This window comes from Pogoniulus pusillus, chromosome 20 (assembly GCF_015220805.1).
Source record: "Pogoniulus pusillus isolate bPogPus1 chromosome 20, bPogPus1.pri, whole genome shotgun sequence".
Taxonomy (NCBI): Eukaryota; Metazoa; Chordata; class Aves; order Piciformes; family Lybiidae; genus Pogoniulus; species Pogoniulus pusillus.
The window spans coordinates 9,536,458-9,563,071 of NC_087283.1; the positions used below are offsets into that span (position 1 = coordinate 9,536,458).

A 26,614-nucleotide genomic window follows, 5' to 3' on the forward strand; every position below is an offset into this window, starting at 1 on the left:
GCTGTGTGAGTTGTGTTCCAAGATGCTGTAGTTACTCAGTTTGACCATGGAATTTAGTAGAGTGTGGCTGTGAGAGTGGTGAGGTCACTGAACACCTTAAGGGAAGGTTTAGATAAAACACTGATGTCACAAATGTTTCATTTAACATCTTCTAAACAAACTTTTCAGATTTTGCATAAGGGGAAAAAGTTTACACACATACTCAGCTCTTTTAGCAGCTTAAATGTTTAGAAGCCTAAGCAGTTTGTCAGAGTTCCTAAACCCACTGACTCTGAGCTAAATGATAATGATTTCCTAAGGACATCTTAGGATTTGCCCTAGAACATATTGTCTGTATTGTCTCTTCTCACAAGTAATTAGTGATAGGACAAGAAATTGTACCAGGGGAGGTTTAGATTGGATATGAGAAACAATTTCTTTACTGACAGAGTGGTCAGGCATTGGAACAGGCTGCCCAGGCAAGCGGTGGAGTTGCCACGCCTGGAGGTGTTCAGAAACCACACCTAGTGGGCATAGTGGTATGAGGTTCATGGTTGGACTTGATCATCTTAGAGGTCTTTTCCAACCAAAACTGTTTTCCATTCTATTCTGTATTCCTGTAGCTTTCAGGAAGTTCAGCAAGCCTAAGTGTAAGGTCCTGCATCTGGGTTGAGGCAATCCCAAGCACCAATATAGGCTGGGCAATAACTGGCTTGAGAGCAGCCCTGAAGAATGGGACTTGGGGGTGCTGGTGGATGAGAAGCTCAGTATGAGCTGTCAGTGTGCTCTTGCAGCCCAGAAAGCCAACCAGATCCTGGGCTGCATCAAGAGAAGTGTGGCCAGCAGCAGACTGAGGGAGGTGATCCTCACTTTATACTGTGCTCTGGTGAGACCTTACCTGGTGTACTGCGTCCAGTTCTGGAGCCACAATTACAAGAGGGATATGGATGTGCTGGAAGGTGTCCAGAGAAGAGTGTTCCTGATGCAGGCCAGGATGCCATTGGCTCTCTTGGCCGCCTGGGCACAGCCAAGAGGTTAAGAAGCAAAGGTGAGTGAGTGGAAGGTGAGGTTAGGGAGATGTAGCTCAGTCAGAAGCCCAAAGCAGAGTGCTGGACAAAATGGCAAGAGAGTTATCTAATGTTTTTGTTTCTTCTTCAGCAAGACTCTGAGGGGAGTAGACATCACCACTGTTTTCCTTTCACAGCCCATGATCTAATTCTTCTCACCAAAACATTCTAGCTTGCTTCAAACTAGCACACGGGTAATGAACAAAACAAAGGCAGCAGCAAATAAACAAGTTGGTAAGGTTATGAAGCATTTTTGACCAATAGCAACAGATAAAAACACTCCTAGAACCAATCCTGAGTTATTTCACCCAAAAAAGGGAGATGCAGATGCCTAGCATCCCTGAGCTGTGCTCACCAAAACCAAAGCAGGCTGCAAAACACGGCCAAATAGGGTGTGATAGACTGAGAGGTGACGATGCTTTTGTCTGCTTTCCTGCACTTCTTGGAGGGGGCTGAGGTGGGTATTCAGGCAGGTGTTTAGGGCATGTGATGGATATGTATTCTAGGTATAATTTCGACCTTTCAACACAGGCTGTTCAGTCTGGAGAGGAGAAGGCTCTGAGGTGACCTTATTGTGACCTTTCAGTACCTTAAGGGGGCCTACAAGAAAGCTGGGGAGGGACTTCTTAACATGTGAGGTAGAGATAGGACTAGAGGGAATGGAACAAAGCTAGAAGTTGATAGCTTCAGACTGGATGCTAGGAAGAAGTTCTTCACCATGAGGGTGGGGAATCCCTAAAATGGGTTGCCCAGGGAGGTGGTGGAAGCCCCATCCCTGGGCATGTTTAAGCCCAGGCTGGATGAGGCTCTGATCTAGTGTGAGGTGTCTCTGCCTGTGGCAGGAGGGTTGAAACTAGATGATCTTTGTGGTCCCTTCCAACCCTGACTGATTGTCTTTAAGATGCACTGTTGCCATCATCAGATGCCTTCAGCAGACAAGTAGTATCCCAATGTCTGCTGTGCAGCCGAGCTGCTCTGAAAACATCATTAAGAGGTTTAAATATGATTTCAGTGTCTTGAACGTGACTGAAGGAACACCACGTTCCCTGTAGGAACTTTTTCCAGAGGCTGGAAAGGTTTTTTTCCACTTCTGAGCCTGTGATTTGTACTATTTCATAGGAAAACTGTGACCAAGAGGTATAACACAATAAAAAAAGACTCAAATCCCAAAGTGCTATGTTTGATTGACTTGAAGTAATGTTGTTGATCAGCTGTCTCTAGGGGCTGATAAGAGCAAGATACCTTTGTTATGGTGTGGTATAATAACCAACACAAATCTATTGGCACTTTCTGCAAGTGCTGCACAGGAGCAGTGTTCTTAGATATTAAAGTATCTGCATGTGGCCCGCAGGGCAAGAATGGTGATTCTGCCCCTTTACTATCCTCTTTTGAGACCACACCTCAAGTACTGCCTCCAGTTGTGGCATCCCCATCATCAGGACACAGCTGTTGGAGCAAGGATAGGCTGAGGGAGCTGGGGTTGTTCAGCCTAGAAAACAGAATACTCTGGGGGAACGACCTTAAAGCCGCCTTCCAGTACCTGAAGGGATGCTACAGGAGGGCTAGAGAGGGACTTTTTGTAAGATGTCTAGTGATAGGACAAGAGGGAATGGTTTTAAGATGAGGGAGAGTAGGTTTAGACTGGATCTTAGGAAGAAGTTCAAGTGCAAGGGTGGTGAGACTCTGGAATAGGTTGCCATGGGAGGCTGTGGATTCCTCCTCCCTGGGGGTGTTCAAGGCCAGGTGGGATGAGGCCTTGAGCAGCTGAGTCTAGTTAAGAAGCATTCCTGCCCATGGCAGGGAGATTGGAGTAGATGATCTCTGAGTTGCCTTCCAACCTGAGCCATTCTGTGATTCTATGACCATTAAAAACCAGCATTTTTGTTAGTGCTGAAATAATCTCAGATCAGCATGGTGCCTGCCCTGCTGGCAGTCCTCCCCTCTGCATTAGGGGACTTGTTTTTCCAGAGCTTCTTTTTTTCAGCAGCAATTAATTTGTTTCATTTAAAAAGAAATAGCCTGAAACTTGCCTGTCTGTGACCTGGCTGATTTCTCTGGCTCTGAGGAATCTTGAGGATGGTTGCACATAGAATCATAGAATCAACCAGATTGGAAGAGACCTCCAAGATCATCCAGTCCAACCTAGCACCCAGCCCTAGCCAGTCAACTAGACCATGGCACTAAGTGCCTCTTCTAGTCTTTTCTTGAAGACCTCCAGGGACAGTGACTCCACCACCTCCCTGGGCAGCCCATTCCAATGCCAATCACTCTCTCTTTGTGAAGAACTTCCTCCTAACATCCAGCCTATATCTACCCCCAGCACAACTTGAGACTGTGTCCCCTTGTTCTATTGATGGTTGTCTGGGAGGCCACCCCCAGCCTGGCTACAATGTCCCTTCAGGTAGTTGTAGACAGCAATGAGGTCACCCCTGAGCCTCCTCTTCTCCAAGCTGCACACCCCCAGCTCCCTCAGCCTTTCCTCATAGGGTTTGTATTCCAGGCCCCTCACCAGCTTTGTTGCCCTTCTCTGGACATGTTCCAGCACCTCAACATCTCTCTGGAATTGAGGGGCCCAGAACTGGACACAGCACTCAAGGTGTGGCCTGACCAGTGCTGAGTACAGGGGAAGAATAACCTCCCTTATCCTACTGGCCACACTGTTCCTGATGCAGGCCAGGATGCCACTGGCTCTCTTGGCCACCTGGGCACACTGCTGGCTCATCTTCAGCCTACTAGTAATAGACATAGTAATATTACTAGACATAGTAATAGGCTGCCTGGAGAAGCTGTGGAGACACTGTTTTAGAATCATATTTTGTTTGGAAAAGACCATTAAGATCTTTTGAGTCCAACCATCAACCTAACATGACTGTGGCCATTAAACCACATCCCCAAGTGGCATATCTCCATCCTTGGAGGCAGTCAAAAATCCATGCGGACACTAATCTGAAACAACCAGTTGTTTACCCATGCTTTGAGGAGAACATTTAACAAGATAACCTCCCGAGGTCATTTCCAACCTTCCATACTCTCTAATTTTGTGGGGTTTTATGGGTTACTGCATGCCTAATTCTGGGCTATTTACATCCACAGCAGATCACCCTTCTTGAGTCTCATTCTTATGTACTTGCTGGACATGTCAAAACTTGGAAATGTTTTCTGCTTGTTGTGCCTACAAGTTTCTGTAGCATAAACAGATAACAGATTTCCTCTCTGCTGTGTTTATCATATGGAAAAATAAGCAATGCAAAGAGGCAGAAAAGCAGGAGGCTGAGCCTGTTGTCCTTACATAGCCTTATGAGGATTTGGCATTGAAATTCTGTGATAGTGTTCAAGTGTTAAGAGCTCAAGAGGAACTAATCTGCAGACAAAAACATGTCTAAGGAAGGTGGTAGGAGAAGATGAGAGAATATCTCTTCTCTGTCCTTCACTTCCAAAGTATTAATTGAGATTGTTCTCATTTAATTGGCTTTAGGATAGCCACAAGATTTATGGGCTGCATAAAGTTGTGGCAGACTGCTGTATTCAGGCACAAGTTGGTGTTCCTTACTTCTTCTATTTCCATGTAGCTGCCCATCAGAGAAATACCTGGAGGTGTTGAGGGACAGTGGCTGAATATGAGCCAGTGTGTGCCCAGCTGGCCAAGAAGGCCAGAGGCATCCTGGCTTGGATCAGGAACAGCATGACCAGCAAGATTAGGGCAGTGATTGTCCCTCTGTAGTCATCACTGGTGAGGCCACACCTCAGGTATTGGTTTCAGTTTCAAGCTTCTCACTCCATGAAGCACATTGTGGTGCTGGAGGAGGTTCAGAGAAAGGCAGCTAAGTTGGTGAAGGGTCCAGAGTGCAGGTGTCACAAGGAGCAGTTTGAGGGAGCTGGAGTTGTTCTGCCTGGACAAAGGAGGGTGAGGGGAGACCTTCTGTTGCTCTGCAACTCCCTGAAAGGAAGTTGGAGCCAGGTGAGAGTTGATCTCTTCTGCCAAGGAACAAGAAATAGAACAAGAGGAAATGGCCTCAAGTTGCACCATGAGAGATTTAGGCAGGATGTTAGAAGAAACTGCTTCACTGAAAGGGTTCTCAAATGCTGGAATAGGCTGCCCAGGGAGGTGATTGAATCCCCATCCCTGGAGATGTTGAAAAGACAGAGATGTGACGCTGAAGGACATGCTTTGACATCTGACTTGGTGGAGTTAGGTACCTGTTGCACATGATGATCTGAAAGGTCTTTTCCAACCAAAGTGCTTCCATGATCCTGTGATTTTCTCTGTCTCTTCTGTTTGGAGCCATTGTCTTTTGCTGGAACCGAGGTATTAATTGCAGTGGTTTGCTCTGCTTTTCTCAGAGCCCAGAGTTTGGCCCTGATGTGAGTTTGCCTCTGTTTCTCACAAGGGTTGCACACATGGCTGCCATGATAATTCAGCCAGAGATTCTTTTTGAAGACGTTAGCAGTCTGTGGAGGGCAGGCGGGAGGAAATGAGGTTTTGGGGAGGAGGATTAATTGAAGAGTGCCATCTCCTTTTAATTTCTCTTAAGATTGTTAAAGCTGTTATCACATTTTTCCATGTTGGAATTTTTAATTAGTTCTATGACTTTGGGATTTCTATGTAGATTTAGGTTGAAGTGCTCAGTCTCTGCCGAGATGTCGCATAGAAAAATGGTCGTGCAGCCAAATCTTCAAAGCTGCTCTGCAAAGTGGGAGGCATTGAGCAGTGGATGAGTCAGGTTGAGATAATGGTTTACAGTTTTATTTCTAGTAATTGTTCAGTCATGGTGTTTTCCCTGCTCTTTTGGTTTTTTGAGAACTGCTTTGCTCCATCTGCCCCTTAACCTTTCCTTGCTAGGTCTACATGTGAAGGAAGCATGAAAATACATCCTGGTTTGTAAGCAGAGGTGTGAGCTGGAAGAGCCATAGACTAAGAAAACAATGTTGAATCACACCCCATAAAGAGAGTAAATGTGAAACTTTTTCTGCTACAGAATCTGCACCCTCTACATTTCCTTCCAAAACAAGAAGCCAGATGCTCGACTGATAAATCAGAAGTGGAATATGAAAGAATTAGAAAATGCCAAAGGTTTTGCCTTTGAAGTGAGGAGTTGAAAAACTGATCTTAGCTGAGAATTAATGACACATATTCTTGAAACAGTCACAAATTACATTTGTCTGGCAAATCTAATCTTGCTCGGCCCTATCTGAGGAAGATTAGCTCTCAGAAGTGTGACAGAACTGCTTCAGTGGGGGTGATTCTGCCAACTCTTGAATCTTCATCTGAGAAGGCAGACTCAGGCTGAATTTTCTTTGAGTGGTGCAGTAAACAAAACCTAAAAGATCCAATCTGAGTGTGGGAGGAAGGAATTTTTCAGCAGTCAGAGTTTCCCCCCTCCCAGTATCACAACCTGAATGGTCTGTGCAGCATCTTCCATTCTGTGGGTGACTCCAAAAGTATCCCATCAAGTAGAGGGTGCTTTGGGAATGCCATGGATAATGTGCTCTGTACCATCACTGCATGAGCTGTTCAGTTCCTGTCAAAGTACCCCTTTAAATACAGTGCAGTGGAAAATTTCAAAGCAGGGCTCAGCTGCCAGGGATTCTCTAATATATCAAAGTTGTAAATGTGAGGCTCAATAGTTTACATGAGAGTGATTTATAACTGCTGACACATCCTCTAGTCAAGCTGTGTGCTATTCATGTTTGTGTTTGTTTTTAATGGGGCATGTTTAAAAAGGAATAAATACTACTTTTGTCTGGTCAGAGATTTAGAGGGGAAAAAAACAATACTTTATAAAGGATGTTTTGTTTTTAGACACTGTTGAATCTTCTTTCTTCCTAAAGAAAAAAAGAAGGCACAAAAATCCAGCCATAAAAAAAATCCCAACCCCAAAACCCAACTGTGGCTGTTGCAGCAAAGCCAAAGTGAGATCTGTTTATAAGTAAGCATGTGAGATGTACAGTAGGATTGCATTCAGTCTGTGAGTCCTGTTCCCACATCTGAGACGTGTCATAAATTCTGTTGAAATGATAAATTCTATTGAACAATCTGTGAGGCAAAAGATGCTTTACAAAGGAAGGCCATGAGGCTCCACAGTTAGAAGTATATTTTGGTCTGTGCATATTCATAGAATCATAGAATGGTTTAGGTTGGAAGGAACCTCAAGGATCATCCAGTTCCAACCCTCCACCATAGGCAGGGACACCCCCCACTAGAACAGGTCACTCAAGGCCTCATCCAACCTGGCCTTGAACACCTCCAGGCAGGGAACAGCCACAACCTCTCTGGGCAACCTGTGCCAGTGTCTCACCACCCCCACCGTAAAGAATTTCTTCCTAACATCTAGTTTGAATCTCCATTCTGCCAGTTTAAACCCATTATCTATCTATCTGTCTGTCTATCTTTGATACTCTATTATTGCATAACTTGGAAAATTAATACTCATTATAAAAGCCTGAGGTGTTGTACACACAATGTTAGGGGCTGGAAAAGACCTCAAATGACTTCTAAATCTCATCCAGAATTTTGCACATCAACCTTTCTCTGTATGACAGTGCAAGAAATGCTGGAATTACTCAGTAGGCAATTTTAAGACATTATAAATATTCAAAGCTGGGTTGCATGGGGCCTTAAGCAACCTGATCTAGCAGGAGGTGTCCCTGCCCGTGGCAGAAGGGCTGGAACTAGATGATCTTTAAGGTCTCTTCCAAAACAAACCATTCTGTGATTCCATGCTTCTGCAGTTGCCTACTAGTCAAATGTCAGGTATTAAGTATGCCTAGTAGCAGCAAAGGACATTCAAGGCCAGGCTTGATGAGCAACCTGATCTAAAACACTGGATCAGGTTTCCTAGGGATGTGGTTGAGGCACTATCCCTGGAGACATTCAGGATTGGACTCTGTGGCTCTGGGCAGCTTGTTCTAGTCGGAGGTGTCCCTGCTCATCGCAGGGGAATCAGACAAGATGACCTTTGAGGAGGGTCCCTTCCAGCTCTATTCTGTGTGTGAATCTGCAGTTGGGGATGTCCCTGCTGACTGACAGGGGGCTGAACTGAAGGTCCCTTCAACCCAGAGCAGTCTGTGACACTACCATTCTAGAGCACAGCCTTGTGTTTTGCTTGGGTTCCGCACAAGCGTGCCAGACGTAGTTCTGTCTTTGCAGATCCTGAGCGTCGTTAGAGCTGCCTGGTTGAATATTAAGCAACTCAACTTTTCAGCAAATAAGTAAATACTAGCTTGGTGGTTTTGAGTTCATTGCCAGTTCCCATGTTTAGATGTAAACCTCGAAATTATCTCCTTACACAAACATTTGCAGACAGGATGAAAAAAAAAACCCCACATGGCTGATTTTATTAAAGACCACTTCCATTAAAATATTTGTCTGAGTGGATGAAGTTAATTCTTGCAGAACTAACATTCTATTTTCAGTATAAATCTTTGGAGTATTAATTAGGGGTATTGAGCTTTTGTGAAACATGGCTTCCTGCTGTGTTGTTGGTTCAAAAAAACCCCAACCATCATTTTACATCCTAAAATATATCAGCCACCAGCCATCTCTGAGCAAGATGGGGCTTATCAAGTGCTTCTTTAAGCAACAGAGAAAATGTTGTGAGGAAATGATCTACAGTAGAGAGTCTTAAATATTTGCATTATAGTTTCATAGAATGGTTTGGGCTGGAAGGGACCTCCAAAGGTCATCCAGTCCAACCCCCTCTGCAGCAAGCATGGGCATCCTGAACTAGATCAGGTTGCCCAGAGCCTTGACTATATCTTGGGATGAGGCCTGAACTACCTCTTTGGGCAACCTAAGTGTTCCACTACCCTCATAGTGAAGAGCTTCCTCTAAACATCCAATCTAAATCTATTCTTCTTGAGTCTGAAGCCATTGTCCCTCATCTTATCTTTACAGGCTTTCGTAAACAGTCCCTCTCCTGTTCCTCTTGTAAGCCCCCTTCAGCTACTGGAAGGTTGTTGTTAGGTCTCCCCAGAGCCATCTTTCCTCCATGCTGAACAAACCCAGCTCCTTCAGCCTGTTCTCATAGCAGAGGTATTCTAATCCCTCTAGGCCTGCTCCATCAGGTCCATGTCCTTCCTGTATGGAGAGTTCCAATGCTGGACACAGCACTTCAGGTTAGGTCTTAGAGCAAAGTGGCAGAATCACCTCTCTGTCTGCTGGTTTCTGGTACTTGGACAGCTTGAAAACCTTATAGCATTGAAAGTTACTCCATGGTAGGTGTTGGTGTGATTTATAGTACCTTGTAGCATAAAAGTCATTGTCAGAGCATTGAATAATTCAGAAAAAGACTGTAGAGCAGTGCTTCAGAGATTGCATTCAGTGGATTTTTGTGGCCTTTTGTAACAGTCTTGATCTCAAAAAAGAAGAAATCCAGGTCTGATGCTGAATCTTTTTATGGTGTTAGTAGGATATTGGGAGACATCAAGGTTTCTCCTAGCAATGCACACTTCAGCTTGTCATATGGTCTGTCAAAGTGTTTCTGATCAATAGCTTCAGGGTTTTTTGCCCTGATTCTTACAAGCATATGTGGTATTTAGTGATATATTTGCCTGCTAAAGGTGTCTTATCTGTACAGAAGCACAGAATGTTAGAGGTTGGAAGGGACCTCTTGAGATCTCTCAGTCCAGTCTCCCTGCCAAAGCAGGGTCAGCTGGGGCAGGCTGCACAGGAACATATCCAGGTGGGGTTTGAAAATCTCAAGAAGAGGAGGAGACTCCACAGCCTCTCTGGTCAGCCTGCTCCATGATACCAATACGTGGTATCAGTTTCAGGATGGGCTTAGTTTAGTCATAGTTTTAGACATGATTGTAGTGTTGGCCTGACAGTTGGACTTCATTATCTTAGAGGTTTTTTCCAACTTAAATGGTTCTGTGATGCTCAAAACATCCTGTTTCAAAAAAACCCTCACAAACCCCAGAATGTATTTATACTAAAATAAATAGAGTGATTTTTACTTGCCTTTTGCTTTTTACATTTGTAAGAATCCTTTCCCTGCAGCTATGCAACCTAGAAATGAATCTGTGCTATGTCTCCTAATGCTAGTTGTCTTCTTGAGATCATCCAGTGGTTTACCTGGTGACTGTCACTGGAAGCTGAAGATAACCCCCAGATGTTTTCCTGTCTGTAAGAGGCATTTTCAGGAAGCCTGACTTTGCAGTGTGAAGGGCTGTTTAAATGCATCTAAATCAAGCAATCTACCCATTGTTTTGAGGTTAAAAAAAGGTAATTCCAGGCTCTTGTGTCAGCCTGAGTTATAGATGATGGATCTTGAAAAACAGTTAAGAGAGGCTCTTAATTGCTGTAAGAGTTTCAGTTTCCAGGGTAGGGTTTGAAATACATCCTCGTGGTGGTGATGGTGGCAGTCCTGAGGTACACAGGTGCACAAAGAAAGTGCTGAACCTCTTGGGAAATGGATGTGTGTTTGCTGTGATGTGACTTTTATGGTGCAGAGTCTTTAATCCAGATTAAAAATTGTAAATGTATGCTTTCTCAGAGACAAAATAGCCTCTGGGACTGCTTTGGAATTGGGAGCAAAGCCACAGGTGAACAACGCATAAGGATATTAATATGCAAATGATCTGCATCTGTTTTACTGCCTGCATTGTTTTCCAGGGTGCTTAAGCACAGCTTGTTGCACAGCCACTGGCATGAGATTTACTCCTGTAATAAAGTTGGATTTTTTTCTCTCTCTTTTGCAGAGGGTTCACAGAGCTCAGTGTCAGCTTCTAATGAGATCCAGCAGAACCAACCACAGGCGCTTCACTATGCACTAGCCAACGCTCAGCAAGTTCAGATCCACCAAATAGGAGAAGATGGACAAGTCCAAGTAGTATGTACTCAACTTTTTCTAAATCATTCCATTTAAGCAGTCTAGGTTATTGCAAACTTTTGCTTGGGTTGAAAGGGAATTCTTGATTTTCAAGGAGTGACCCATCATCAGTACTTAGGGATGATTTTCAGAACATAATCATTGAAGGCTTATGGAAAAATGTTCAGAGCTATTTGGAAGAGATCTCCTTGCAGGATTTGCTCTCCAGAGCTATTTGGAAGAGATCTCCTTGCAGGATTTGCTCACATAGGCATTACAAATAAGTGCACATTCATTACTGTGTGTAGAATTAACGAGTCTCTACCTGACTGTTTGCTTGCACGTGCCATGATAGTAATATAAAGGTGTGACAGGGACAGCAATGTGCCCTTGTGGCCAGGAGGGCCAATGACATCCTGGGGTGCATTAAGAAAAGTGTGTTCAGCAAGTCTGGAGAGCTTCTCCACACCTTCTGCTCTGCTCTGCCCTGGTGAGACCACACCTGCAATACTCTGTCCAGTTCTGTGTTCCCCAATTCAAGAGAGACAGGGAGAGAGTCCCAGCAGGGAGCTACAAAGATGACTGTGGGACTTGAGCATCTCTGCTATGAAGAAAGACTGAGAGAACTGGGGCTGGTCTTGAGAGGAGAAGGCTGAGAGTTGTTATCAATATCTATAAATATCTGAGAGGTGGGTGTCAAGGTGAAGGTGCCAATCTCGTTTTAGTGATGCCCAGTGACAGGACAAGGAACTGTGAGAACAAGCTGGAACACAGGAGGTTCTACCTCTACAGGAGGAGACACTTCTTTAGAGTGAGGGTGACAAAGCAGTAGAACAGGCTGCCTGGAGAGGTTGTGGAGTCTTCTTCCCTGGAGACTTTCAAAACCCTGCTGGATGTGTTCCTGTGCAGCCTGCCCTAGGTGATCCTGCTTTAGCAGGGAGCTTGGACTCAATAATCTCTGGAGGTCCCTTCCAACCCCTACCATTCTGTGATTTACACTTCAGAGGTAGTTCCAGCAGTGACTTTCAAGACAAGAATGCATTTATTTATTTGTTTTCATTAAAAAAAAAAAAAAAAAATCCCTCTGCATTCCCAGTCATTTTGGAACATCTGTTAGCTGAGTACTTGACATGTGTGTTCATTTAGCTACATCTATGTATATGGAAGCTACAAATAGCAACATTTTTTTAAGCTATGATTATTTGCATGTATGGTTTTAATGTGCTCTGAAAAACCTCACCTTGGCTTCCATTCACATGTGCCACAGCTTAACTACAAGGATTATTTTAAAACCTAATTTTATTAAGGAAGCAGAAGAGCAAAATGACCTAGTGGATTGTGTGGCATTTCTGATGTGCCACACTCAGAAATAGTGGATTTTATCTGCATGCTCCTTTTGGGGTAGAAACCAGAGAATTTAATATGTAAAATCTGCCTGCCATTAGCTTTCAAAAACTTCAGGCTTTGCAGTTTGCAGCATTTAGGTACAGTCATGTAACATAAAAACTTTTCTGCTGCTGGTATTAGTGTTTTGAAGGACCCCAGAAGTCTGAGCGTGAGCCTGTGCTCAGCTGTGCCTAGCAGTGTCCCAGCGCAGAGCAGAAAGACATGTGCATGGGCACAGACATCCCTGTTCTGCAGGGTGACCACATCACCCCGTTTTCCTTAGAGACCAAGCTAAAGAAACAGGTGAAAAGGGGCAAATACAGAATTGTTGAGAGAGGAGAACCAACAATACAAGCTGTAGGACCCAGTGATCTGTCTGGCTGCTACAAAGGTCTTACTCAATGCTATCACAAAGAAGAGTCTGAAGTAGGATAATCATAGGATAGTTTTGGTTGGAAAAGCCCTCTAAGATATCAAGTTCAACTGTCAGCCCAACACCACCATGCCCACCAAACCATGTCACTCAGCACCACGTCTATACATTTTTCAACACCTTTAGGGATGGTCACTCCAGCTCCTCCCTGGGCAGCCTGTTCCATCTGGTGAAGCTACTCAGAAATACAGTGAAGAAAAAGGGGCTGTGAAGGACAGCATACAGATGCTTTTGGAATGGTATAAAAAGTGACACAGTCTGTAGGACCATGCTGTGGGTTTACCAGAGCAGCAGTAGAGCTGGAGAAGAGTGTGATGGAAATTGGGAAGCAATTTCAGGTTGTGCAGCACATTGTTGAAGACAGCTGACAGAGCTCTAAGCATTGCTTAAGAGGAGAACTTAGCCAGGAGAATTTCAAAGGAGTGTATGGAAGTGGAAGGGGTTTGAGATGAAAGTATTTGAGAGGAACTCCAGCAACAGTACGAGTCATGGAGAAGAAACTGCACTAGAGAGCACATTTTTCCAAAGAGAAAAGATCAGTTCCAAAGTAAAAGCAAAGAAGGGGCTTGGTGGAAGGGATGCTAGGAACCATCAGCTGGGAGATTCAGACAGGGCTTCAAAGTCCAGACCAACCCTTTCATTTTCCCCAGTTGCCTTGCTCCTCCCTGTTGTATACCTGGATGCCATATGGGACCTAACTGGAAGTTGTGGAGCTAATCCCAGAGAGCGATTCCTTGATGGAACCGAATCCTAAATGCTTTGAGTTACTTTCCTCAAACTTGGAAGAGGACTAAAGAGAAGTTCAATAGATTTACATGCAAAGCTGTTTTTTTCCTGACAGCTGAGAGCATCCTCAGTGATGTAGTGCTCTTTCTGCAAGAACTGGGTGCATTTCCACTTGACTTTTGCCATAACTTTGCAATATTCCTATGTGGATTTATTTGTCTTGTGGGTTCTCTGTGCATTTTGCAGAGCATATCTTCTTAACTGCCTTGTGGCTCTTCTAATGAGAATTAATGGCTGAAAAGTGTTTTTCAAGTCTTGAAAGACAAATAGAAGGGAAAATGCTAAGAAATACATGGATAGAATGGGCAAAATAGTTATGTTTATACATGTAAGTGATGAAAGGTTTCCTCATTAAAAGTTCTGGACCTGTCAACTGCCCTTGAAATTGATTGTACAATCTGGAAACAATCCATGACAACTCACAACCACTATCTAAATGTCTTAATTTGTCAAGCATGTGGAGGGATCCTAGGCTGAAGCAGATGAAAATGGTGTTGCTTTTTTAGCACTAGCGAATGATACATGTAGATCAGGCTAAGAGTCATCAGTAAGGTAGCAGCTACTTGCACTCTAAATGTCTCAGAAAAAAAAAAAAAGAGGAGTATTGAATTGAATTTGTGAACAAAGTGGAAGGGCTGTCCCTGAAGGCCAGCTGTCTGTCTGCAAAAGATGAGTGAGCAGTTCTGGTTTTGGAATGCTGCGTGATACAAAGGTGAATAAAGTCACCTTCCCCCCACCTCCTTCAGACAGAAAGGATTGCTTCTATTTGAAAACACTATAAATGGATCTTTTAAATGCTCAGTGTTTTTTCCTGGGGGCCCTGAGAGCTGGATGTTAAGGAGGGAAAGTGATTCTAATCTTGATGTGGACTGGGCTGTGCTGTAATTTTATATACAGCCCCTATTGTCAGAGTGATACTTTCAGTATGTTTTTTTCCCCTATAAATAGACAGTTTCCTTCCAAAGGAAATGAAACTGTTTGAAATAGAGGGATCTGTGTTTCTTTGAAAATCACATGCAATTGTTCTTGTGTTATAAAATAAGAAGAGCCTTTGACAGAATTCCAAATGATTATCTTTAATCTCTGTCTCATGCAGGCATATTAAAATGAACACAAAGCCTTATAAACTCTGAAGTAGGTTATTTAGAATCCAATCTCCCTTCAGGTAAATCACAGTAGCAAAGACTTTGCTGGGCTAGTCAGGATGCACAAGGAATTCTGCCCACCCTTATCCCAGTTCTCATCAGATGGTAGACTTGATACCATTCTGAGGCAGGGGATGTGGTCAGCAATGCAAAGTATTAATGTTATTAAACATCACAGCAATGCAAAGTATTAATGTTAGTAAAAGGCAGATTCTCCACTTCCTAAAACCAGTGTAACTGCATTCAAATGAATGACTTTGTGCCAGTTTATAGCAGCTTAAGAGATAGTCTTTAGCATGATTAGTTCTGGGCTCCCCAGTTCCAGAGGGACAGGTAACTATTGGGAAGAATGCAACGGAGGGCTGCTAGGATGATTAGGAGGCTGGAGCATCTCTCTTACAAGGAGAGGATGAGAGACTTGGGGCTGTTGAGCCTGGAAAAGGTAGCCTGAGAGATCTCCTCAGTGCTCAGCAAGAGCTTAAGGGTTGAGGTCATGAGGATGAGGCTGGGCCCTTTTTAGTGGTGCCCAGTGATAGGGAAAGAGGCAGCAGGTAGAAACTAGAATCCAGGAGGTTTCACTTGGACTTAAAGAGAAACTTCTTTACTGTGAGGGTGCTGGAGCCCTGAAGCAGGCTGACCAGAGAGATTGTGGAGTCATCTTCACTGGAGACTTTCAAAACCTGCCTGGACCGTGTGTTCCTGGGCAACCTGCTGTGGGTGACTCTGCTTTAGCTGAGGGGTTGGACTGAGATGATCATTTTATGAGCCTAGCTTATGAGCTATGTGACTCTACAGGGAGTAGACTCTACAGGGAGCTTTTGAAACCTCACTCTTCAGTTAGTCTTGCCATATCTGTTGTAAGAACTGAGTTCTCAAGGTCTTTACATGGCATTAGCCTTTCAGGCGTAATGCAGATCTACCACGTGGGGCTAGTCCCATGGTTTGTGTGTCAGTCAAAAATGCAGCTACCCTGCCTACAGAGTACAGAAATAACACTAAATGTTATTTATTATTAAAAGTGCCCATTTTCTTCCCTCTCACATGAACACAAAGCATTCTTCAAAAGCACCCTGCTTACACTGGGCATAAAAAGATGGGGAAATGCGGGTACATCTTTAATGGCTTTCACTGAGCAAGCATTTTGCTTCTCAAGTTAAAATGCCTAAATCCAAGGTAATAGCTTCTTCCTTGAGTCATGATTTTCTTCTGATGCTCCTTGGTGTTCTCTTGTGTTGCGGATCCCACAGGGCCATCTCCACATAGCCCAGGTTCCTCAAGGCGAGCAAGTGCAGATCACGCAGGACAGCGAGGTGAGCCAAAAGTTTATGTGCCTGTGGAGCAGATGTTGGCCAGGGCTTAGGGCCCTGATTCTAAGACCAGAGCTCTGAGGTCTGCTACAATAAGCTACAGAGACTGGCAGGGGATGAAATGTGCTTTATGGCAGTATATGCAATATGCTCTTTCTGTCTCTGAGGGGTTGGGGTTTCATTTTGTTTGTTTCTTTTGGGGATTGTGGTTTTTTTCCCCCCTTGACCAGCCAAGACAGCTCTCTGTGTGTCATACACTAACAATCACTGTATATGGCTGAGATGGTCTTCATTGGAAAATGAGCACTTACAGAGGAAACCTCCTTTGGTGTTTGCACTGCTGTTAAGAAATGAAATCACTTTAGTTAAGTTTATGAACTCAGTGTGCTCAGAATCCTTGGTGTCTTTAACTGTGGGGACCTGAACAGGAGTTGGAGAAATCTTCAGACACTATCTGGTAAAGCAGGATGAAGTGAACTTGCCTTCATTACTGATCAAGGAATTTGGCACTGCAGTATTTGCACTTCATGACCTAAAAATAATACAGTAGAGTGGGAATGGGTAAATCTAGTACTGAACCCTCCAATTTCAACTTCATTTTTGCTCTCATTCAGGCAAAACAGGCATTAAAACTGCATTTACCTGAGAGTCCTGTTGGTAGTTATTTAAGAATATACAGAGATTCCAAAGTGCTGTTAGATTCCTCGTGCACTAACTTTGCTTACACGAAGAAGCAATAGCAAAATAAGCTTGAACAGGAACTCAGACTACCATTTAAATCTGTATGACTTCCCTGTAGAGTTTTTTTAACTCAACTTTAAGCATTTGTTCTCGTAGGTTAGTTTAATCCATTTCCACGTTAAGCATTTGTTCTCATAGGTTAGTTTAATCCATTTCCAAAGCACCCTAAATCACATCTCATAAACCCACTTCTGGTGCAGAGGAATACTGTTAACACAGGGAGCTATTTTAGAATAAATATTATCACAATTATTATATAAATATTACAGTTAGAGACAGTTTCCTTTGAAGAGCTTGTCAGAGCTAGAGAGAAATAAGAAAGGATCAAAATGTTCTGGCTCTGAAGGAGCTCACAGTGTGCTGCAATAAAACTGAAGCAGCCCTTGGGTAAAGAGCCACTGGAAAAAAAAAAATGATTCAGCAAATACTGGTTGTGATTGATCCTGAGGTTCATGCATACCCCTTGTCCCTTGGCTTCATCTGAACTTTCTGTGTAAAAGACTTTGAAGGACTGTGTTTGTCCATGACAGATGAAAACATCTGGTTTGAAATTTATTACAATACATACACAGCCTCAAATAAGAAAAAATGCTGCCAGTAAGAGAAAATACAGAAAACTTGCCAACTGAAGAGGTGATATTCTTTTCCTCAGAGAAATGTGCTGTTTCATTGGAGGTCTCTGCATTTGGGAAGCTGATTTTTTTGTATTTAATCTAAACATATTTCTGAAAAGGCATCTCTGAGCAGATAAATAAAAATAGAGCTATTGCTTTTCTTCCTAGACTTTGCAGCTACAATTGCCTTTAAAATACTTTATGTTGGTGTGAATTTTTTTAGGAGTAGATGTGTTTCTTGTAGCAGAATTGTGTTAGTCTTTGGTCTTGTATTTTTATACAAAAATTCAAAGAATTAATAATAGTAACAACTTCACAACCACCAAGTCAAGAGAACTCCATACATGTGAAAGTTTTAGCTCAGCAAGGGTTTGACTTCAAATTTTGGTTTTATATAAATGAGGAAAACCAAAAATCCTGCTTCCAAAATCCTGCCTCAAAAATCCTGCCTGAAATATCCTGCCTCCAAAACCCTGCCTGAAAAGGCCTGCCTCAAAAGTCCTGCTTCAGAATTCCTGCCTCAAAATTCCTCCTTCAAAATTCCTCCTTCAAAATCCTGCCTCAAGTATCCTGCTTCCAAAATCCTGCCTCAAGTATCCTGCTTCCAAAATCCTGCCTCAAGTATCCTGCTTCCAAAATCCTGCCTGAAAAGTCCTGCTTCAGAATCCCTGCTTCAGAATTCCTCCTTCAAAATTCCTTCTCCAAAATCCTGCCTCAGAATCCTGCTTCCAAAATCCTGCCTGAAACATCCTGCCTCCAAAATCCTGCCTGAAAAGTCCTGCCTGAAAAGACTTGCTTAAAAAGTCCTACCTGAAAAGTCCTGCCTCAAAAGTCCTGTTTCAGAATCCCTGCCTCAAAATTCCTCCTTCAAAATCCTGCCAAACTTTGCACAAAACCACCGAGTTTTCTACAGTAACTCCTCAAAAGCAAAGCGTTCTGGTGCTGAAAAACCCTCCTTTCTTTTTAGTCTGTTTATCCTCTGTGGTTCAAGTGCTGACCATTGAATTGCAGCAGGATTGCCAAAATAACCCTCAGCAGAATTTCCTCAATTAATAGATTTCCTTAATCCCAAGGTTGTTTAATAAGGAGATGAGAAACAGGCCTTGTTCAGGGCACAGCCACATTTTCACTTCCAAACTCATGTTTATTATCAATGCTCTTGTTTTACAGGGAAACCTGCAGATACATCACGTGGGTCAGGATGGGCAGGTAGGAACAGAACTGCTTTAAGCAGCATTTTCCTTAGATCTTTAAAATGAACGTTGCAGTTGGAATGATCTTGCTTTATTTAAAGAGAAAAATCTGTCCTGGTCTGTCTGTTTTAAATAAACAACTTGCATAATGATAAACCCTAAGCTAAGTATTTTGTCTGTGGACTCAAAGTGTTTGAGCAAGCTTATTTCATTGCTCCTGCAAGACACTTTATCACGGTGCTTTATACCGTGTCTTTGGCCTCTTCACTCTTACATTTACTAACTGGATTGATGGTATTGTGTACAGTGTGTTCGTTCCTCTGTTATCAACTGGTGCTACAGCCAGATGTGGACTGTGCTCCATGCAAACCTAAGAACATTTATTGCTGAGGTTTAAGCAGCTATTTTTTCATTATATGGCTGTCTTGGGAGAAACAGATCTTTCACATCTGCTTTTGTTCTTTTTGATAAGATGGCTTTATTAGGTGCTTATGCATACATGAGGTAAAACAAAAAAGGCAGCTTTTACTTTGAGTGACGAGTCAGTAAGTGATTAAATTAGCAGAATTTCCTTGTCAGGTGTCAGCATTTGATCTCAGACAACACTTTACTAAATGTTGTGCTATATTTAAATATCCACAGCACAAAACCACTCCTGTGAGAAAGTTTCTGGTCAGACTGCTTGAATAAATGTGTTCTGCATTTGTTTTTTTGTGTTACTGTTGAATACTAATAAGTTGTGAAACATATGGCTAGAACTTAGGCATTGCCCTGAATTGAACAGGCTCATATCAGGAAGCTCCTTGAATTCAAAGGCCTGGAGAAGCTACTGGTGCTCTGAACTTTTGACCACATGCAGTTATTTGTGTGAGGGAAAAGAACCCAACTTGTATTTAATATATGGAAATAAACTCCTCACTTTGTGTTCTTTACTCAGACTTTAATCAGTGCAACCATGAGACTAGGAAAGGTGATTTCTTGGAGACAAGTCAGAACCTTTGTCTTACTTCTTCCTGTTCTTTTTTCCTCCTTTGTGAAGTACTGCTCTCCAAGTTACATCATCTTAAAAAGACTAATGTTGAGCAGTGTTATGTCACTCCAGGAGTGACCTGTAGATTATGTTGCTTTCAATTATGCCAAGTCCCATTATTTTTGCCCTTGAAATATCTGTTCATAACAAGTACTCCAGTAATTGCATTTGTTTCTTAACTCAAAGTACGTCATTTAAAGCACTGTTCTGAGTTCAGGCTGTTAAGGTAAGTGCTGGGATGACCACATTTCCCTGAAACTCCTTGTGTTAGGCAGTGTGGGGGTGAGTCCTTTCATACAACAGCAGCATTCAGTCGTGCTTTATGTTGAAATAGACATGGAGTAAAAAAAAAACAACACCCAACTGAACTCCAGACTAGTTAAAAATCTTCCAAACTAAATTGTCCTAAGTGGAGTCCTATTGAGCAGTTGCATTGGTATGTGCAGAGTAAGACTGTGCTGGAAGAAAGGTGTTCTAAAAGCACTTGGAAATGTTTGTCTACCTGTGCCTGGCTACGTGATGTACGTTTATTAGTGGGAGAGCACACACAAAATAAGGAAGAAAAGCATGATTTGATCACTTTTGTTATTGCCTGTATGAAAGCATTTGCATTGTTATAAAGTATATCATATTTGGGATCATTTTGGTTTCACCTATGTGGTTGCAGCTGTCCATGTGTGTGTAGGAAATAAGCTTAACATCCAGTTTGGGGCTACTTTTAACTAATTCTGCACTGGGTTCTGCTTTCAAACTGTCTTTGCAAACCGTTTGTGAAGTGCTGAGGTTTGTCTTCATACACTCAGCTGCATTTTGGGGCAAAAGAATAATTGCTGTCTCTTGAGCATCGAGAGCTGTCACACTTGACCTGATGTCTCTGCACACTCACAAGAACTCTCAGGCTCTTCCAAAGTATTTGCCACTCAACTCTTTCCCAGTGAACCAAAAAACCCTAAGAGCAAGCAAATATTTAGGGGATTTTTTTATCTCCATTCTGTGCTAGATCTTGAACCCTTCATCAGCAGTTTCAGTCATATGGGCTCATTTTGAAGTGGATGAGTAGCGCTCACATGGTGCTGCTCATCAGCTGATCTGTGTTAAATGGCCCTTTTTTTTGGAGCTGTTAGCTCATAAAAGTTGCAAAGGAAAATGAGTTAAACTAAGCAGTGTTTGTGATTTAAGAGTGGAAGTTGAAACTGATAGATTTTCCTTGGCTCTTGTAGAGGGATAAGAGCACAAAGCCCTGTCATACGATCTGTTTCAGTGGGAATGCAAGTCATAACAGTCCGGTAGCTTGTGATCATCTGTGCATGACCTCTGATCAAAGAGACTTTGGTTGTTTTCCCACCTGTCCATTGCTTGTCAAGAGACTGACTTTTTCTTGCATGTGATGAATTCTACTGCGTGCTGCCAAGGGAGACTGAAGAATACTGATACTAATAAGGGGAGTGAATAATGGGCACTTATGCTATTGACTATTTGTAGCTGATCTATACTTACTGAAGGCACTAGATCTTAGCTTGGCTACTGAATATTCCCTTTGAAAATTAATTTCATGCTGTTGATTTGCACATGTTACTGCACATTAAAAAGATGTTTGGTCTTCTCCCTTATTCAGGTGAGGTTTAGTGCTGCTGCCTGATGCAGGCTGTCACTCTGAATCACAAGTAAAAGGTTTACAAGAAGCTGGGACTGCAAAGCATGAAGTTGTTAGCTTCGTATGAGCTAAAGCATGAAACTGCTTAAATCTACTGTGAAATGTTATCAGTAGAATTTCTAAGGTGATAGATACGTTTAAAGCTGCTCTGCAGAGTGCTGCCAGTTGTTGAGTTCAACTCCACCACCCCTCCTTGAATTGTCTATCCCTGGTAGTTGCACTGAATTTAGATTTTGTTTTTCTGGCATCACGGTTTGTGGAACTGCTGAAAGCATGCCAAAAAGAAAGCTGTCTACCTACACATGTATTCTATTAGCTGGAAGTTTCATATTTCAGTGCAAGTTTAATAAAAATACCAAACTGCAAAAATAATTAGATTTCATATTAACTAACACTTGAAGCCTTGGTCCAGTGGGAATTTTTCTGGACTTTGCCTTTTATACTTGTGAATTCCCAGAAGTTTTCTAATTTGTCTTTCTCTTTCCTGTTATTACCTGCCTTCCTTTTATCCTACCTCCATCTTTTCCTTCCTTTTGAGCTGCCGTGTTCTGCATCCCAGGAGGTGTTCAGTGTGTGTCCTACACGAGGTGATGTAGTGCCACAGCGTTTAGGAATGTACATGGTGTGTAAAGAGGTAGAACAGGACAATTTGAGGAGTTTGATGGTTCTGGGCTCTGCACTTCAGGCATTCCATTTTGTAACATCCCCACAGCCAGTGTTTCTTCAGCTTAGAAATTAATTAAACTGACACCAGGCAAATGGTCTTCAACTCAAATTAAAAAGTCAATGCACTTCAGAATCTCAAATATTATCATTCCTATTCCTGGAGAGCTGACAATTTGTTCTGCTCAGTGAAAGAAAAACTAATGAAGAGTTGCAGCATTTAGTTCACATGATATCTCTAGGTAAGTTGGAAAGAATCCAGAACACACAGCATGTCTGAAAAAAAACATTGCCAGTGTAAATTGTAGTATTTCATATACAGTTCTTACTGAGTGTCTATGAAATAAAAATGCAGAATTTCTTTTGCTTCATTACATTTTTCACAGAGAAATCTGGCATCTGACACAGCTGTAGTCCCAATCTCTTCCAGAGAAGTTTGTAATCAGTGTTGTGCTGAGACCCATCCATAACTGTTGACTTACATACATGTAGGGAGAGAGTGGGGTCACATTAATAACACATTTTTCTGCTGCTTAATGAGCTATTTGTGTGGAGCAGTGATTGTTCTGAACTTTTACTCTGACCTCTCTGGCAGCTTGGAGGTCTGGGAGAGTTCAGATATGGGGTTGTGGAGGTGGCTCACCAAGGAAGCTTTAGAAACTCTTCCCCACATAGTGGTCTCAGGAGAGTAAATGAATCCCTCATCAGAAAAGATATGCTCGGAACATTGCAGTGATGGACAAAGTACAGCAGGCTTCAGTGGTGTGAAGCAGCAGCTAGCTGCTGTCAGCCCTGAAAGGTTAGAATAGAGACGTGGGTGAGAAGCAGAGCAGGGAGAGTTGTCTTCAGTGTCCTCAGGAGGAGCTGAGTGCGATGTCTCATTCAGATCTGGTTTCAGCACACGTAGCACACCGAGTGATACAGCTCAAAAGAACTATGACCTCATCACCTCTGTTTGAAACATCTGTCCTGTTTCTGTGCTCTGCTCTAGTCTGAAGCAGAGGCAAGCTGTTAAAACTTAGAGGAACGGAAAAGGGGGAGAAACGGTTCCAAGTGTTTGGAGAGGGGGACGACACAAAACTCACCCTATTCTGGTAATTCCACATAATTAATAATTCCCAGTGAATCAGATTTGTGCCTGGGTCAGACTGAAAGGAAAATAGGCTTGTTTGTGGAGGAAATAATTTCCAAACCTATGGGACAGGCTTAAACTCTTAACAAGTAGTTTCTGTGTCTGTCTTCACCCCCCTGATCGTTACTGAGGCATTCACACTTTGTCATGCAGTGAGGGCACCACAGCTTTTTAAGAACCAGCTGAATCCCTAACTCGAGCTTGATTTTCAGCGAGACAAAACAAAAATGTGTTGAGGCATTAACCCAGCTTCTGCTCGCTGTAATGCATTCTGCAGATGTCATTTTATTGGGAAAGAAGCTGTTGAATGTATTTTATGAATATACATTTTAACTGCCCTTACTAAGCCTTCAGAACAGACTGCACTCCCCATTAACTAACAGAGAACTATAGTAGAACTGTACTGTTAACTAAACAAGAATATGCTACCCAAAACGAAGCGAAGAACCAACCTGCACAGGTTTTCGTTTTTCACCTAACTCATCTCATTTGGGCTTTGAGCAACCTGCCCTAACTGGGGGGGAGGATGTTCCTGCTTTTACTGCACGGGCATTGGACTGGAAAAGCTCTAGAGGTCCCTTCCAACCCAGCGCGTTCGGTGATGCTATGCTAATGACAAAGTTCTACATTTAAAGATGCTAAACATTTTCCTTCAGGTTCCCCGCTCGAGAATTAATGAAGCGCAGGAGGTTCGGCTCTCCCCCCCCACCCCCCCACTCCGTTGTTTTAGCAGTAGAGGGCAGTAGCATTAAGATGATTGTCGGCGACTTTTTCGCCGAAAGCTCGAAGCAGTGAGGAGGAGATGTGAAGCGCAGCAAAAGCGCTGCTCCGACATCACCCTCGTAAAGTGTCGTGCCCCGGGGACAGAGCTGCCTGCACAGCGTGAGTCTTGCTGCATGCATCGCTGCCGCGGGGGCTGCGCCTGCCAGCTTGGGCGCGGACGGCAGAGCGCCAGCATCAGCTCCTGCACCCAGTGCCGCAGGGGATTGAAAAGGCTTTCTTCTCCTTTCAGCCTGTCTGCTGTGAATAATAGGCACGGAGGAACCAACAGGAGTGATAGAAGGAACCCAACACATTAAAACATCCTCTAGGGTTCCAGCTGGAACTTCAGACTTGCTCCTCCTCTGATTATAAAAAGCATACTGATGATTTCTGATTGACAGCTAGAATCCTAGAGGAGTTTCCATTGGAAAAGACCTTTAAGATGATGAACTCCAACCGTTACCGACCTGAACCATATCCCTCAGCACCGCATCTCTGTTTCTGACTTGAACTGAAGTTGTGTTTTTAGGAGCAAGAATCATTCTGAAACAAAATGTGCTTTGTGCAGATTCCACAAAGAAGGACGATGTAGTTATGGATCACAGTATCACAGGATGAAGCAAGATCCCTTAAAATACTTAAATAGGAGTATCTTCATTAGAGTTTTTCTGTGTATTTGTTTGCTTCCTTTGTGCACATACAGGCTTCATTTTGGCATTCCATAGAAGAGATCTCCTCTGCTTTGTTCCTCAAAGAGCACCCACCCTGCTTTGTAGTTCTGAAAACTTAAATTTGCTAGAGAAAAGAGTGTTTTAGCAAATTAAAACGGAGAAATTTAACTTTAAATCACTTAATTAAAACGTAGAAAGTTGTATGGATGAAAATAGAAAAGCTTGGGGGAAACCTCTGCTCCTTGGGTGATCAGTAACATACAAAATAGCTGCAGAAAAATCAGTATTAGAAGAAAATGAGTAACATAATTGTGTTAAATACAGATAACTATAAATGTAGCTGTAATAAACTGTGTTAGATGTAGTTTAACTGCAGAACTTAATGTGTTTTGTACAAGATCTGCACCTAATTTTAGGTATAAAGCAGGGTGAGATGATGTCTGGTAGGATACATCTGGTCTCCAGTGGGCCTTGTGGTTGTCATTCTGCTTAAGATTCCTGAAACAAACCTGTGCAAATTGCTTAGTTCAGGTCGTTATATTTGATGATAGAACAACAGAATTCTTCTCCAGTGAAAGGAGACAGTGTTTGGGGAAATACAGCCCTTCAATGGCAGGCAGCAAAGCGAAGTAGGGGAAAGAAAACTCAGAGGGAAAACTGCTACTTAAGAGCTATTGATGGCAAACCACATTCTCCGAAGTTGCAGAATCAAACTCTGTGCAGCTATTTAATTAAAAGCTATTCTATGTTTTGTACTACATAATGTCATTTATCTGCTTTCAGGGCAGTTGTGTGCTTTAGAGGCTCACTGAAAGCCATCAGGCCTTGCTCTGTAGCATTTTGGAGAACACCCACGTGGCAAATGCAGGGGTTCTGCGTTGTTCCATTCAGACTTGGATTCTGATGCAGTTCTGGTGACAGGAACAGTTCTTTTAGTGTCTGTACCACTGAGTTTTGGGGTGGAGGCACCGTCCCTGGAGGTGTTCAAGAAAAGACTGGCTGAGGCACTCAGTACCATGGTCTAGTTGACTGGCTAGGGCTGGGGGATAGGTTGGACTGGATGATTTTGGAGGTCTCTTCCAACCTGGTTGATTCTATGATTCTATGATCCTTTGGGCTGTCTTGTAGAGACTGAGGAGGAGTGCACTTTTCTGTAGCAACATGTACTGGCTCTTGGTGCCTAAGTGTCCTTTTGTTAATCTTGTAACGTTTCAGAAGTGACTTAGTGGATGGCTTCACTAATCCCTGCAGAAAAGCTGTAGCAGACACTGAAAACCAGCACGATGAGAAAGTCCTTTCAGTTTCCATTCTCCCAAATTGAAATTTCAAAAGATACAAAGTAATTTGTTTTCTGTAAAGGTTGGAAAACCTAAGTATTTTGTTAGCACTTAAAATCTTCTGTTCTGGTTAGGGATTAATAGTAGTTTTACTCTTTTTAGATTTAAGGTAAAGGAAAAAGGCAGGAGGATTTTAACTTCATTTATTATTTGGGTGAGCCTGTGAGAGTTTTGCTGCATTAATCTGACCACATCCAGTAATATTTATCAGTTATTTTATTGCTTTAAGGTGTAACTCTCTTCTTAAACCAAGGTTTGTTTAAAAGGGAGCAAGTTTTGGGCAGCGTACAAAACGAGATACTTAGTTGTTGCTATTTATACAAATCTTTTCTTTTCCTTTGTGAAGATTGAAGTTGTTTCTCTTTCCATTGTGCTGTCTCCATCTTCTGACTCACCACCCCCCTGCTCTTGTACCAAAGAGTCAGTAGTATCAGATCCCTGCAGGCATTACTGGCTCAGAAGTTTCTGTTGCAAACTGGATGTGTTTGGTTTTCTTTCTGCACTGTTTTGTGTGTTTGAAAGCTGTGCTTCAGTGGTCCCCTGGCAGCGCTGGGTTAATGATTGGACCTGATCTTACAGGTCTTTTCCAACCAAAACTATTCTGTGATTTGATGGAGAAAACCAGCTATGTCCATGCCTAATATATCACCAAGAACAGTGTCCTGAACTGGGGAAGAGGAAAAGCTTTTTCCAGCAGCATGGCCCATTCTTAAATGCAATAACTGTTACACCTGACTGCCACCAGTAGTACTTCAACATTTTCCACTCCAGGACATATTTATGACTGTGTTTTCTCTTCCAAGATGTAGCAGGTATACATTGGCACTCCTTTCAAGTAGTTTAGTCCTCTTGAAATTGGACTTTATCCCATTTGTCACAAAGGATAACTATTTCCCCATTTTTAG

At 42.7% G+C, this 26,614-nt stretch overlaps 1 protein-coding gene across 1 annotated transcript in view; it reads left to right on the forward strand.

Annotated features, from left to right (window-relative positions):
* The window catches only part of BANP (BTG3 associated nuclear protein), a 167,170-nt gene that overhangs the window by 72,696 nt on the left and 67,860 nt on the right, over window positions 1-26,614 (forward strand). The window contains exons 9-11 of the mRNA XM_064160088.1: window positions 10,746-10,876; window positions 15,853-15,915; window positions 18,438-18,476. Of these exons, the coding sequence (XP_064016158.1) occupies window positions 10,746-10,876; window positions 15,853-15,915; window positions 18,438-18,476 (233 nt within the window). The remainder of the gene's footprint in view (window positions 1-10,745; window positions 10,877-15,852; window positions 15,916-18,437; window positions 18,477-26,614) is intronic.